General features: G+C 47.5%; 1 protein-coding gene across 1 annotated transcript in view; it reads right to left on the reverse strand.

Moving 5' to 3' along the window:
* The window catches only part of LOC142203042 (cytosolic phospholipase A2 gamma-like), a 49,603-nt gene that overhangs the window by 20,535 nt on the left and 16,214 nt on the right, over positions 1-12,854 (reverse strand). Inside the window, exons 6-9 of the mRNA XM_075273516.1 lie at positions 12,680-12,788; positions 7,698-7,838; positions 6,157-6,210; positions 3,879-3,917 (exon numbers count right to left, since the gene is read on the reverse strand). Coding sequence (XP_075129617.1) covers positions 3,879-3,917; positions 6,157-6,210; positions 7,698-7,838; positions 12,680-12,788 — 343 coding nt within the window. The remainder of the gene's footprint in view (positions 1-3,878; positions 3,918-6,156; positions 6,211-7,697; positions 7,839-12,679; positions 12,789-12,854) is intronic.

Below are 12,854 nucleotides of genomic sequence, written 5' to 3' on the forward strand. Positions count from 1 at the left end.
AAATCTCCTATACATAGAATAGGGGATAACTTTCAGGTCAGTGGGCATCTGACCCCCACTGATCAGGAGAATGCTGAATGGAGCGATGGTTGGCAGTATGTGCACCGCTCCTTTCATTTCAATGGTAGTGCTGGCAATAGCTGAAGAACAGTGCTATCTTTGGCACTACCATTGAAGTGAATGAAGCTGCCTGTGCTGCCCAGAATCATTGCTCCATTCAGTGATCCCCACAGACCAGCAACTTATTCCCTATTCTATGTATAAGGGATAACTTGCTTTTTGGGGGAAAGCCCTTTATCTGTTACTGAATACACCTGGCTGCATTAGACTGACCTGTATTCGCTGGCTGTACACCTTATACTGTAGCTGCCATTTCAAGTTGTTCACCTGTAAGGGGGCGTTCACACTACCATCGGTGTCCGACAGGTAGTGTCCGCTCCTAGTGTCCGCTCAAAATCTGTCACGGACACTAGGAGCGGACACTAGCTGTGTCCGTGACACCTGTCATTTATTTCAATGGGCATCGGGTGCGTTCTTTTGCACTCCGTGCCCGTCCTTTCCTGTCCGCAAGTGAAGATGTCCGAATTCTCAAGCGGACAGAGGAACCCTGCATGCAGGGTTTTTCTGTCCGCTTGAGAAGTCGGACATCTTCACTTGCAGACAGGGAAGGACGGGCACGGAGTGCAAAAGAACGCACCCGATGCCCATTGAAATAAATGACAGGTGTCACGGACACAGCTAGTATCCGCTTCTAGTGTCCGTGACAGATTTTGAGCAGACACTAGGAGCGGACACTACCTGTCGGACACCGACGGTAGTGTGAACGCGCCCTTACACTGTACAAGAAGAGAGCACACGGCCAGTGTCTCCTGCCCCAGCCTAAGTAGGTAATCTGCTGGTCAGGACTGCTCCTGTATCTCCTGCTGGGCTGGAGGCGGGTCTACCAATAACACAGCCAGGAAGCCCCTCCTCCGAATCGCTGCCCGGCAGCTGTGCTGCTGCTACAGAACTGAAAGTAAAGGAAGGTTTATCAGTACTCCATAGCTGCCGGCCTAGCTCTGTCACCGTCCATCCTGATTGTCAATCTGACAGTCTGGACCATCGTTCATAGCCTGGCCCAGCTAATGGTGATGAAGTGCTGAAGCCAGGGGGCCCCTTAAGCTGTTGGGGCCCTGGGCAATTGCCCAGTTTGCACCCCCCCCCCCCAAACGCCGGCCTTGACTGTGGTACTCGCACATAGCGATCCCCAGTGGCATAACTAGGAATGGCGGGGCCCCGTGGCGAACTTTTGACATGGCCCCCCCCCCCCCAAACCGACGCCGAAGACCTCGACCAACCCCCTCCTCCGCACTCTATTATGTCCCTTAGTAAGCCCTGCACACAGTATTATGTCCATTAGTGGCCCCTGCACACAGTATTATGTCCATTAGTGGCCCCTGCACACAGTATTATGTCCCTTAGTGGCCCCTGCACACAGTATTATCCCCAATAGTGTCCCCTGCACACACAGTATTATCCCCCATAGTGTCCCCTGCACACACAGTATTATCCCCAATAGTGTCCCCTGCACACACAGTATTATCCTAATAGTGTCCCCTGCACACACAGTATTATCCCCAATAGTGTCCCCTGCACACACAGTATTATCCCCAATAGTGGCCCCTGCACACAGTATTATCCCAATAGTGTCCCCTGCACACACAGTATTATCCCCAATAGTGTCCCCTGCACACACAGTATTAACCCCAATAGTGTCCCCTGCACACAGTATTATCCCCAATAGTGGCCTCTGCACACAGTATTATCCCAATAGTGTCCCCTGCACACACAGTATTATCCTAATAGTGTCCCCTGCACACACAGTATTATCCCCAATAGTGTCCCCTGCACACACAGTATTATCCCCAATAGTGGCCCCTGCACACAGTATTATCCCAATAGTGTCCCCTGAACACACAGTATTATCCCCAATAGTGTCCCCTGCACACACAGTATTAACCCCAATAGTGGCCCCTTCACACACAGTATTATCCCCAATAGTGGCCTCTGCACACAGTATTATCCCAATAGTGTCCCCTGCACACACAGTATTATCCCCAATAGTGAACCCTGCACACACAGTATTATCCCAATAGTGTCCCCTGCACACACAGTATTATCCCCAATAGTGTCCCCTGCACACAGTATTATCCCCAATAGTGTCCCCTGCACACACAGTATTAACCCCAATAGTGTCCCCTGCACACAGTATTAACCCCAATAGTGTCCCCTGCACACAGTATTAACCCCAATAGTGTCCCCTGCACACACAGTATTAACCCCTAGTGTCCAATGCACACAGTATTATCCCAATAGTGTCCCCTGCACACACAGTATTAACCCCTATAGTGTCCAATGCACACACAGTATTAACCCCAATAGTGTCCCCTGCACACACAGTATTAATCCCTAGTGTCCAATGCACACAGTATTATCCCAATAGTGTCCCCTGCACACACAGTATTAACCCCTATAGTGTCCAATGCACACACAGTATTAACCCCTATAGTGTCCAATGCACACACAGTATTAACCCCAATAGTGTCCAATGCACACAGTATTATCCCCCATAGTGTCCCCTGCACACAGTATTAACCACAATAGTGTCCACTGCACACACAGTATTAACCCCTATAGTGTCCAATGCACACAGTATTATCCCCCATAGTGTCCCCATATGTCCCACTGTGGACACCTATAAACAATTATTATACTCTGGGGTCTGAAAAGACCCCAGAGTATAATAATCGGAGACCCGGGGGAATAAAAACATCAGAAACAGTTGCTTACCTGTTCCTGTCGGCTGCCGCTCTTGTCCTGCTTTAATGACGTCGGGCGTCACATGACCCGGGAAGCAGGCCTGGGTCATGTGACGTCAGAGACGTCAGACACGAATGACGGAGGCCTGACAGGATCGTGGAGAGGTAAGTAACACTGTTTTTTATGTTTCTTACCTCTCCCGGGCCTCCGATCATTATACTCAGAGGTCTGCAAAGACCCCCGAGTATAACGATAGTGTTTGTGGGGCCCGCGGTGTCACTTGCCGATCCCGGCCCAGCCAGGATCGGCAAGTGAATAGGGCCCGTTACGGCCTATTGAAAAAAAAAAACAAAAAAACCCTGCAGCGATAGTGGCTGTCACCGGGCCCCCTAATGGCCTGGGCCCTGTGGTAGCCGCCTCCGCTGCCTCTACAATAGTTACGCCACTGGCGATCCCGTCTGAAGCTTGGCAGTGAGTGGAAGACCTTGTGATTGTATCGAGCCTCTTCTATAAAATGTCACTGTGCTCTGCAAACTAAAGCATAAGCGTTGAAGGAGGCTGAATGACGTGTACAATCACATGTCAAGCTATGGAAAGGATCATTATGTTCAGGTGTCTAAGGCTGACCGTGTGGGGGGTGGAGCAGAGGTGGCAAGCTATTGCGCCACAAGTTATGGCTGAGCATTCTGGGTGTTGTTGATCCCTGGTCTATACTGTACCAAGTAGGGCTCACAATCTAAATTCCCTATCAGGATGTGTTTTGGAGTGTGGGAGGAAACTGGAGTACCTTGGGTGGATTCAAACCCAGGACTCCTGTGCTGCAAAGTATCAGAGCTAACCACTGACCCACCGAAATATGATACATTCTGGAAATTTGTGGGACGAATCCTAAAAGTTAAAAATTTACCAATATCTGAAACTTTTAGGAAATTTGTAACAAATTCAGTTGGTGGGGAGTTAATTCACTTATTTCTACGCCCAGTCTATGTTAAAGGTTTAAATGTTTAAAGGGTATGTAAAAGTGCATCATGTTCAGATTTAGTGTAATGTACATTTTCATAAATATAGTTTTTTCTTACCTTTAAAACCAAATTTTGGGAAAAGGCTTCCAATTTGCTCTGTTAAAATATATATCCAGCTTATTAAATAATTCATTAACATTTCATACATAGGTAGGCATTTACTAATCATGGTACTGCCTTCTATATAGCAATAAATGAGAGGAAAGATTAAATCTGAAAATATGCAAACTTAGTATGTAGTAGGATACACAGATATACCTCTTCCCAACTGTACAGTATACAGTTCTGTGCAACTGATTATTACCATGCTAAAGCCTCGGAGTGGCCCATCAGTGTACCAATGAATCCCCAGTGGGCCCTACTGGACCTTCACGTTTATTTTTTTTTAATAATGTGCAGTGCACAGGGTCCATTGAAGGCTGAAAAGGAAAGGGGAGGTAGCAAGCAGGAATCAGTAAGTGAATGCAGCCAGTTCTCCCTGGTTCTGTCAATATGGGCTGTTAAAAATAAAACTGGATCGCAGAACCAGGCAGAAGTGGTACCCCGAACTGTGACTACTACTGGTAGGTACTTCCTGCTGTACCATTCTCCGATTTGAAGACCACAGGCTACATTGTTCCTGTGGCCTACAAGCTGCGTGGGATAAGGGGTAAATATCAATATTTACTTATCAAAACAATGCACCCAGGGCAAGAAAAAACAGGATCGGAGAGAAGACAGGCAAGTACTCATCTAATACTGCTATAATGCAGACTAGTGAAGGGGCCACTGTAGCTCATATGTTGGCCCCTTTGCTAATTCGCCCCCCCCCCATACAGTAGCCACTTCACTGTTCCTTCATACTGTATGGAGACCATTTATGAGGCCATTATATTGTGTGGAGGTAGTGATGGGTTTAATATCCTGTAAGTGGGACATTAAAGGGTGTTGGACATTAGATGGGAATATTAAATTGGCAGTGCTTAATTTTTTTATGGTCTATCCTCAGGTTAGACCATAAATACCTGAGTGGTAGGGGGCTGATGCCCAGCCCCTGAACCGATGAGCTGTACAGAGCAGCCTCGTCCACTGTATAGCAGCCTAGCACCTTCACTAAAACTCAGCACTTATTAAAGTCAGTGGGGGCTGAGCTGCAGTGAAGGTGCCTGGCCACTATACACTGGAAAGAACTTTCTGCTTCCAGCCCTGTATTGCGTATTGGATGGGTGCCGGAAACTCCATAAAGCTGATGAGCTGTATGTCAGCCCTTGTATGGGGGCAGGGCTAGTGAAATGAGCACTAGGCCAAGACAGCCCCTTTAAAGATGCAGACCCCTATGGCAGCCAGAGAGATGTAAATTTATTTATTTATTTTTTAATAGCATATTCACTAGTCACCATCATCCCATTGTCCCCCACCAGTGTGTATTAGGTCTCATGGTGGCGTCTCATTTCTGGAGATCCTGTAACGGATTCTTCCTGTATATAATTGGTCTCTATAGCTATATGAGGAGCAGGACTCCCAGCAAGAAGGCACCACATTGGTGGCTCCAATTTCTAGACAAACTCTTTAACCACTTCAGTATCGGGCCAATTTCTGGTCCAGGACCAGATATATTTTCGGGTTTCTTGTATGTGCGGCTTTGGGGGCAATAACATTTTTATCATTTGTGTCATTCATCTAATTGTAACTTTTTTTTGGGTGAGACATAGGGTTTTATTTTTATGTTGTTTTTATTGTTGCATGTTTTTTAATTTTTTTATATTGAGGAAAAGATAAACAAAGAGGAGGGAAAGTGCTACAAAAAAACTTTATGAAATAGTTTTTCTCTACATTACGGTAATTTTTATTTTGTATTGTGTTGTTGAGGGTAGGGCTAGACCCTATAATAAGGGTGTTTCTTTGGCATATTATGTGATTTATTTTTTTTAATTGTTTTACTTAATTTTAATCTTTCTTTCTTTCGAGGGGGACAGGGTGCTAATTTGCTCTGTAACTGGGGCTGATACATATAGCCCCATTTACAGGACAAATACAGCCTCCTGCCCATAACTACAGAGCTGATCTGGGTCCTCTAGCACCCAGCATCTCTAACAGACTCTGATCCCGGCGGATCATGTGACCACCAAGTCCGAAGGGAGCTGCATCATGGTGGCGCCTAACGCTCATTGAGCATAGCGTACACAGCGATCGGGATGGCAGAGACGGTAATAAACCGTCCCTGCCTTCTATAAGGGATCTCTGGCTGTAGTTACATCTGTCTCTCTGTTTCAGCAGCTGCACAACTACACTGGTGGCCCCCCGACATCCCAGTCAGAAACTACCATAATACTTTATTTATTGTGATAAAACTTGCCAGAGATGAAATCTTTAATTGATTGTATAACTGCAGGTGCACTGCCCCATAGCCCTAAGGAAAAAAAACACACCAAAACAGAAGTTATGCAGCACAGCGATAAGCAGAGTTCTATCAAACTATTTATTACACGTATATACATTGTATATAATTTTATGCCACTTCTAACTTGTCATCCATGCAAAAATATTCAATTATTAAAACAATTGTTAACTAAAAATGATCCAGTTGCTAGTCCTGGAATGGGGATGCAGTTTTGACAATAAAGTTAAGGCCCTACATGGCGTCCCGCAGCAAAAAAGTGCTGCAGGAAAAACCATGGCAGAAATGCATTGTGGTTCTTCCTGCAGTGCTTTAGACAAAAAGTTCACAGAAATTTCCTTTCCTTGTCAATTTTGGAAATCGCACCGTGTCTGCAACGTGGTATTCACCGCAAAGTGGGCATGGGATTCGCTAAATACGGGTAGCTGCGACTGGATGCCGATGCAGTGCATCGGCATCCAGTCGCGCACTCCGCTCCAGATTAGGCCCAACTGACTGGCTGCCATTAATTTCAATGGGAGCTGTCTTTTTGTTTAGGATTTTGAGGTGGATACCTCATAAGTAGTACCTCATAAATTCGCACAGGGTTTTTTGGTCAAGATATTGAGGCCGTATCCACCTCAAAATCCTGACCAAAAAGACGGCTCCCATTGAAATCAGTTCTTTTCTGTTCTGGCTCCCGGAAAAAAGAAGCGACATTCTCATTCTTTCATGCGGATTCGCCTTGCGACATCCACCTGAAGACATTCCCTCCCGACTAGGCCTATTCATTTGGGCCTAATCCGTAGCGGAGTGCACGACTGGATGCTGGTTCACTGCATCGGCATCCAGTCGCAGCTACCCGTATTTTCTACCCGTATTAAACCCTGTGTGAACTTACCCTTACTGTTATCTAAACAGCCTGCCAGGAGTCCAGATTAAAAGTGTAAGGGTATGTTCACACATCAGTATGCCATCAGTCCGTTTGAATTCAGTTTGAGACTTTAAAACAGATTGATGCACATACTGGTTGTATACTGACACCTTTTTATGCTGATAGCTGTCTGCCCCCTAGAGGACAGATAAAGGGATTAAAAGTAGCAACTGTAAACGAGTAGAGATAAGGACATATAATAAATGTCCTTATCTCATATAATAAATGCCTTATCTCTACTTTGTTTACATTTTTTTTTTTTTTTACTTTTAATCCCCTTATCTCTCCTCTAGGGGCCAGGACAGGGTTTGCTCTCAGGATAAAAAGGTGTCAGTATACAATCAGTATGTGCATCAGTCCGTTTTTAGGCTCAAACTGAATTCAAACGGACTGATGGCATACTGATGTGTGAACATACCCTAAAGGTTAATGGGTGTACTGGTTTGAAAACTGCAACACCCAATATAAGTTGTGTTTACTAGCAAAATACAAAAATATGTGGAGCTGCTAGTAATTGGCAAGTCTTTCATATGTGAGCTTGGTAGATGTCTTCCTGTGGACTTTCAGATTTTCTCTTGTAGATTACCTTGAAGATAACAGAGGTCCATCTCAGGATGTTTCTTTTCTAATTTTCCTTTTCTGAACTGACTGCCCAAGAGCTCAGTTTTGACAAATGTCTTGTATGCTGGAAATCCAGCCACGTGTGGTGTGAACTCGAACCAGATCCCTGTAATAAATTTTACAATTAACAGAATAGGAAACATAGCAAATCATTGGGCCATTTTTTTCTAACATTGTCTAATACAGGGGTCTCAAACTCAACTCAGCATGTGGACCGCAGAGCAAGATCCCAGCCAGTCGGCGGGTCGCACCGCGGCAAATTTAGCCCCACCCACTTTTATGTTGACTCCGCCCATTCATTTTTCATGTGCCCCCACACTGTATAATCCTCCTACAGTCACCCGTAAACTATATGTCCCCCCTCCATCTTTCCCCCAGTTACATATACACCCTTCATCTGCCCCCAGATTCATGTCCCCCCATCTCTGCCCTCAGATTCATGTCCCCCCATCTCTGCCCCAGATTCATGTCCCCCCATCTCTGCCCCCAGATTCATGTCCCCCCCATCTCTGCCCCCAGATTCATGTCCCCCCATCTCTGCCCCAGATTCATGTCCCCCCATCTCTGCCCCCAGATTCATGTCCCTCCATTTCTGCGCCCAGTTTCATGTCCCCCCCATCTCTGCCCCCAGATTCATGTCCCTCCATTTCTGCCCCAGTGTCATGCCGTTCTCCCCCCTCCCTTCGTCTGCCCCCAGTGTCATGAGCCCCTTCATTCCACCTCAATGTTTAAAGAGGACCTTCCACCATTTTGCCCACAGGCAGTTCTATATACTGCCGGAAAGCTGACAGTGCGCTGAGTTCAGCACACTGTCGACTTTCCCGATGTGGGCCCGGTGTGAAGAGCTTACGGTCCGGTACCGTATCTCTTCTATGGTCAGAAGAGCGTCTCTGACACTCAGTCAGAGACGTCCTTCTTCACAGCACAGCCAATCGCGCTGTGCTGTGAGAGCCGGGAGGAACGCCCCCCTCCCTCCCTGATAATGCTCGTCTATGGACGAGTACTGCGAGCAGAGGGAGGGGGCGTTCCTCCCGGCTCTCACAGCACAGCGCGATTGGCTGTGCTGTGAAGAAGGACGTCTCTGACTGAGTGTCAGAGACGCTCTTCTGACCATAGAAGAGCTACGGTACCGGACCGTAAGCTCTTCACACTGGGCCCACATCGGGAAAGTCGACAGTGTGCTGAACTCAGCGCACTGTCAGCTTTCCGGCAGTATATAGAACTGCCTGTGGGCAAAATGGTGAAACGTCCGGATTCAACTTGGATCCGGCGTCCCTAGGCTTGTGCGGGCCGCACAAAATTGTTCGGGGGGCCGCATGCGGCCCGCGGGCCGCGAGTTTGAGACCCCTGGTCTAATATGTAGATGTTCATTTGAGCAGCGGGACAGATTTACTAAAACTCCAGAAGCAAGATGCATTATTTTTACTGCTCATCTCAGCATTTCTCAGATACTTTCTATATTGCTCCTTACTCCTTTCTTATCCAATATCTGATGAAACATAATTTTTTCTGGACTAGTAAAAAAATTGGAGTTTATTGCTGGATTTTCTTCCATACTGATGTTAATGGTTTGAGCCCCTCTCCATACACCTACTCCCCTTCTACACTTATTTCAGTTACATTAATACTTCCGCTTTAGGTTAATAAAATTGTCCAAGGCTGAGGCCCCAAGACGGTGCACAATCAGACTAGATATGGCCAAATTTATCATAGTGTCTTATGCTGGATGATAAATCTGATGCATTTTTAAACACGTCTGTCTATCTATAAATCTCCAAATAGTTGGTTTAGTTTATGCTAATTCGTGAGACCAACTTTTACGCTAAACTATGCAATTCTGCTAAGATTCACGTAACTACATGTGTATAATATATTTCATAACTGCGGCACACAACACACGGACCACAATTTGGTTTCGAGTTGTACCAGAATTCTAGCTCATTTAGATTATTAAATCTGCCCCAGTGTGTATTTAGGTATTCATGACCTGTACAATGTTTTGTTTCATAATATTTCCTGCTGTTTTGCACTTTTCCAGCTTTGGGTTAAGGCTCCTCATAGCAAAACACACCAAAGAATCCCTGCTGAAAAAAACCCTGTGGAAACGTACTGCGTTTTTTTCTGCAACATTTTTCACTGTGTTTTACTCTGCTGACTTTCTGCTCTTATTATATTTATATGGAAAATGAGTTTCCACAGGTATAATTGACATGATCGTGACGCGAGAATTTTAGAAAATGCAGCTTTTCCACTGCAATATGTGGATGGGATTAGCCAGAATCCCATTCACTTTTCAGGTACTGAAAAACGCTGCGTATCCACAATCCCAGACTGGTTATTAAGGAGTTAGTCAGTCATTACTATGCTGCTATACTTGTCTAGGCTAAGGCCCCATTTTACAGTACCAGCAAAGTTAATGAGTTTCTGGCTAATACCATCCACACACTGCAGAAAGAAAAAAAAACAATATTTTTATCCACAGCATTTTTTAGCTGCATGTTGCCTAAGATTTCTAGAAGATAGGTGGAGTTAGCCATTGCTAGGCACCCAGGCCTGTAGCCAGGGTTTCGGCTGGTTTTCAGTTGGTAGGTAGCTGTTGAGGACAGCAGTGCGAGGATACTTTCGGATCTCTAGGTTAGTTGGTGGTAGATAGGCCACAGGAAACAGCCCATTACTCATAGAAATATCCTTGTTGGTTAACTGAACATCCCCTCTGCTTCATCAGTAAGGAAATCTGGTATCCTGTTCTCTACCATGGACTCTGTGAACATTATATATAGTAATTTATCAATCCTATTAATATTATAAAGGTGAAAGTTTGTGAGTTTGTGGGTTTGTATGTTTGGATGTTTGTTCTTCAATCATAGCCAAACGGCTGAATGGATTTTGGGGAAATTTCACACACACACACACACACACATATTTGCCAGGAAAAGGTAGTAGGCTACTTTTAATGTGGGTCACTCACCTCAAATCGCCACCGTGACCCTCCAAACAACCCTCCGACTCGGCTGCAGCAGCTGGCATTCTGCCAGCGCTGGTCTGTGCACGCACCTCCTATTGGTGCATGGCAGGCTGTGGGCGGGCTCTGGAGCCAGGGCTGCGGCACCATAGGTTGGGGCTGAAGGTGGGCGTGTCAATTCAGCAGGGAAACACTGAGGAATATGGCGGCAGCCCACATGGTCCCGGCGCCGCAGCTGTCCCAGCCCACCTACACAGCTTTTGGGCGGAGGAGGCTGCTGCACCCGACATGCCACAGGTAAGTGCAGCGGGTACAGGGGGTTGGTGTCCGGGGAAGGGGGTGTCCTGGGGGGGGGGGGCAACCACATTCCCCAGCTTCATGTCCCCCCCTTCATTGGCCCCAGTGTAGGTACCCATGGCAGGTACCCTGCAATACAGACGCCAGTATTCGGCAATGCACTGTGTGATACCGGCACCTGGATTGCAATCTACCTGCCTAGTCTGCAATACAAGCGCACGCCTGACAGGCCAGGGAGGCAGAGCGAGGCTCCGGCTGTCATAGCAACCTGACGCCCTCGCTCTGCCTCCTATATGCCACACGCAGCCAGCCGCCCGACACTGATGTGCAGCAAGCGAGCGGAGAGAGCAGCGGTGGAGCGTGGCAAGGTGAGTCCAACTACACTGGGGACAATGTGGGGGGGGGGGCATGAGGCTGGGAGCAGAGATGGGGGGACAAGAAACTGGGGGCAGATGAAGGGGGGGACAAGAAACTGGTGGCAAATGAAGGGGGGACAAGCACCTGGAGGCAGAGATGGGGGGGGGGGACAACAAACTGGGGGCAGAGATAGGGGGGACAACAAACTGGAGGCAGAGATAGGGGGGCAACAAACTGGGGGCAAAGATAGGGGGGGACAACAAACTGGAGGCAGAGATAGGGGGGCAACAAACTGGGGGCAGAGATGAGGAGGAACAAGAAACTGGGGTCAGATGAAGGGGGGACAAGAAACTGGGGGCAGAGATGGGGGGACAAGCAACTGGAGGCAGAGATGGGGGGACATCAAACTGGGGCAGAGATGGAGGGGACAAGAAACTGGGGGCCAATGAAAGGGGGGACAAGAAACTGGGGGCAGAGATATGGGGACAAGAAACTGGGGGCAGATGAAGGGAGGAACAAGAAACTGGTGGCAGAGATGGGGGGACAAGAAACTGGGGGCAGAGATAGGGGGACAAGAAACTGGGGGCAGAGATGGGGGACAAGAAACTGGAGGCAGAGATAGCGGGGACAAGAAACTGGAGGAAGAGACGGGGGGGCCAAGAAACTGGAGGCAGAGATTGGGGGACAAGAAACTGGGGGCAGAGATGGGGGGACAAGAAACTGGGGTCAGATGAAGGGAGGAACAAGAAACTGGTGGCAGAGATGGGGGGACAAGAAACTGGGGGCAGAGATAGGGGGACAAGAAACTGGGGGCAGAGATGGGGGACAAGAAACTGGAGGCAGAGATAGCGGGGACAAGAAACTGGAGGAAGAGACGGGGGGGCCAAGAAACTGGAGGCAGAGATTGGGGGACAAGAAACTGGGGGCAGAGATATGGGGACAAGAAACGTGGCAGATGAAGGGGGGACATGAAACTGGGGGAAGAGATGGGGGGACAAGAAACTGGGGTCAGATGAAGGGAGGAACAAGAAACTGGGGGAAGAGATGGGGGGACAAGAAACTGGGGGCAGAGATAGGGGGACAAGAAACTGGGGGCAGAGATGGGGGACAAGAAACTGGAGGCAGAGATAGCGGGGACAAGAAACTGGAGGAAGAGACGGGGGGCCAAGAAACTGGAGGCAGAGATTGGGGGCCAAGAAACTGGGGGCAGACATGGGAGAACAAGAAATTTAAGCGGTTCAGCGCCACCGCCAACCCACAGACGAAGTCGCGGGTAACTGCTAGTTGTATATATTTTTTCATCAATGTTATAGCAATTTTGTGGACCTCACCTGCTTTATTTGTACGTAAAGAGTCATGTTCCACAGCAGCGTAGACTGGATAAGGATTTTTCCCATCCTCACAAGATGTTTGGTGACTGGACAATGTTTTTTCATTAATCTGTAGAAACAAAGCAAGAACATAATTATCATGCAGTAGTACAATCCCATATTGTGATGTCTGACC

Source organism: Leptodactylus fuscus, chromosome 1 (assembly GCF_031893055.1).
Source record: "Leptodactylus fuscus isolate aLepFus1 chromosome 1, aLepFus1.hap2, whole genome shotgun sequence".
NCBI classification, from domain to species: Eukaryota; Metazoa; Chordata; class Amphibia; order Anura; family Leptodactylidae; genus Leptodactylus; species Leptodactylus fuscus.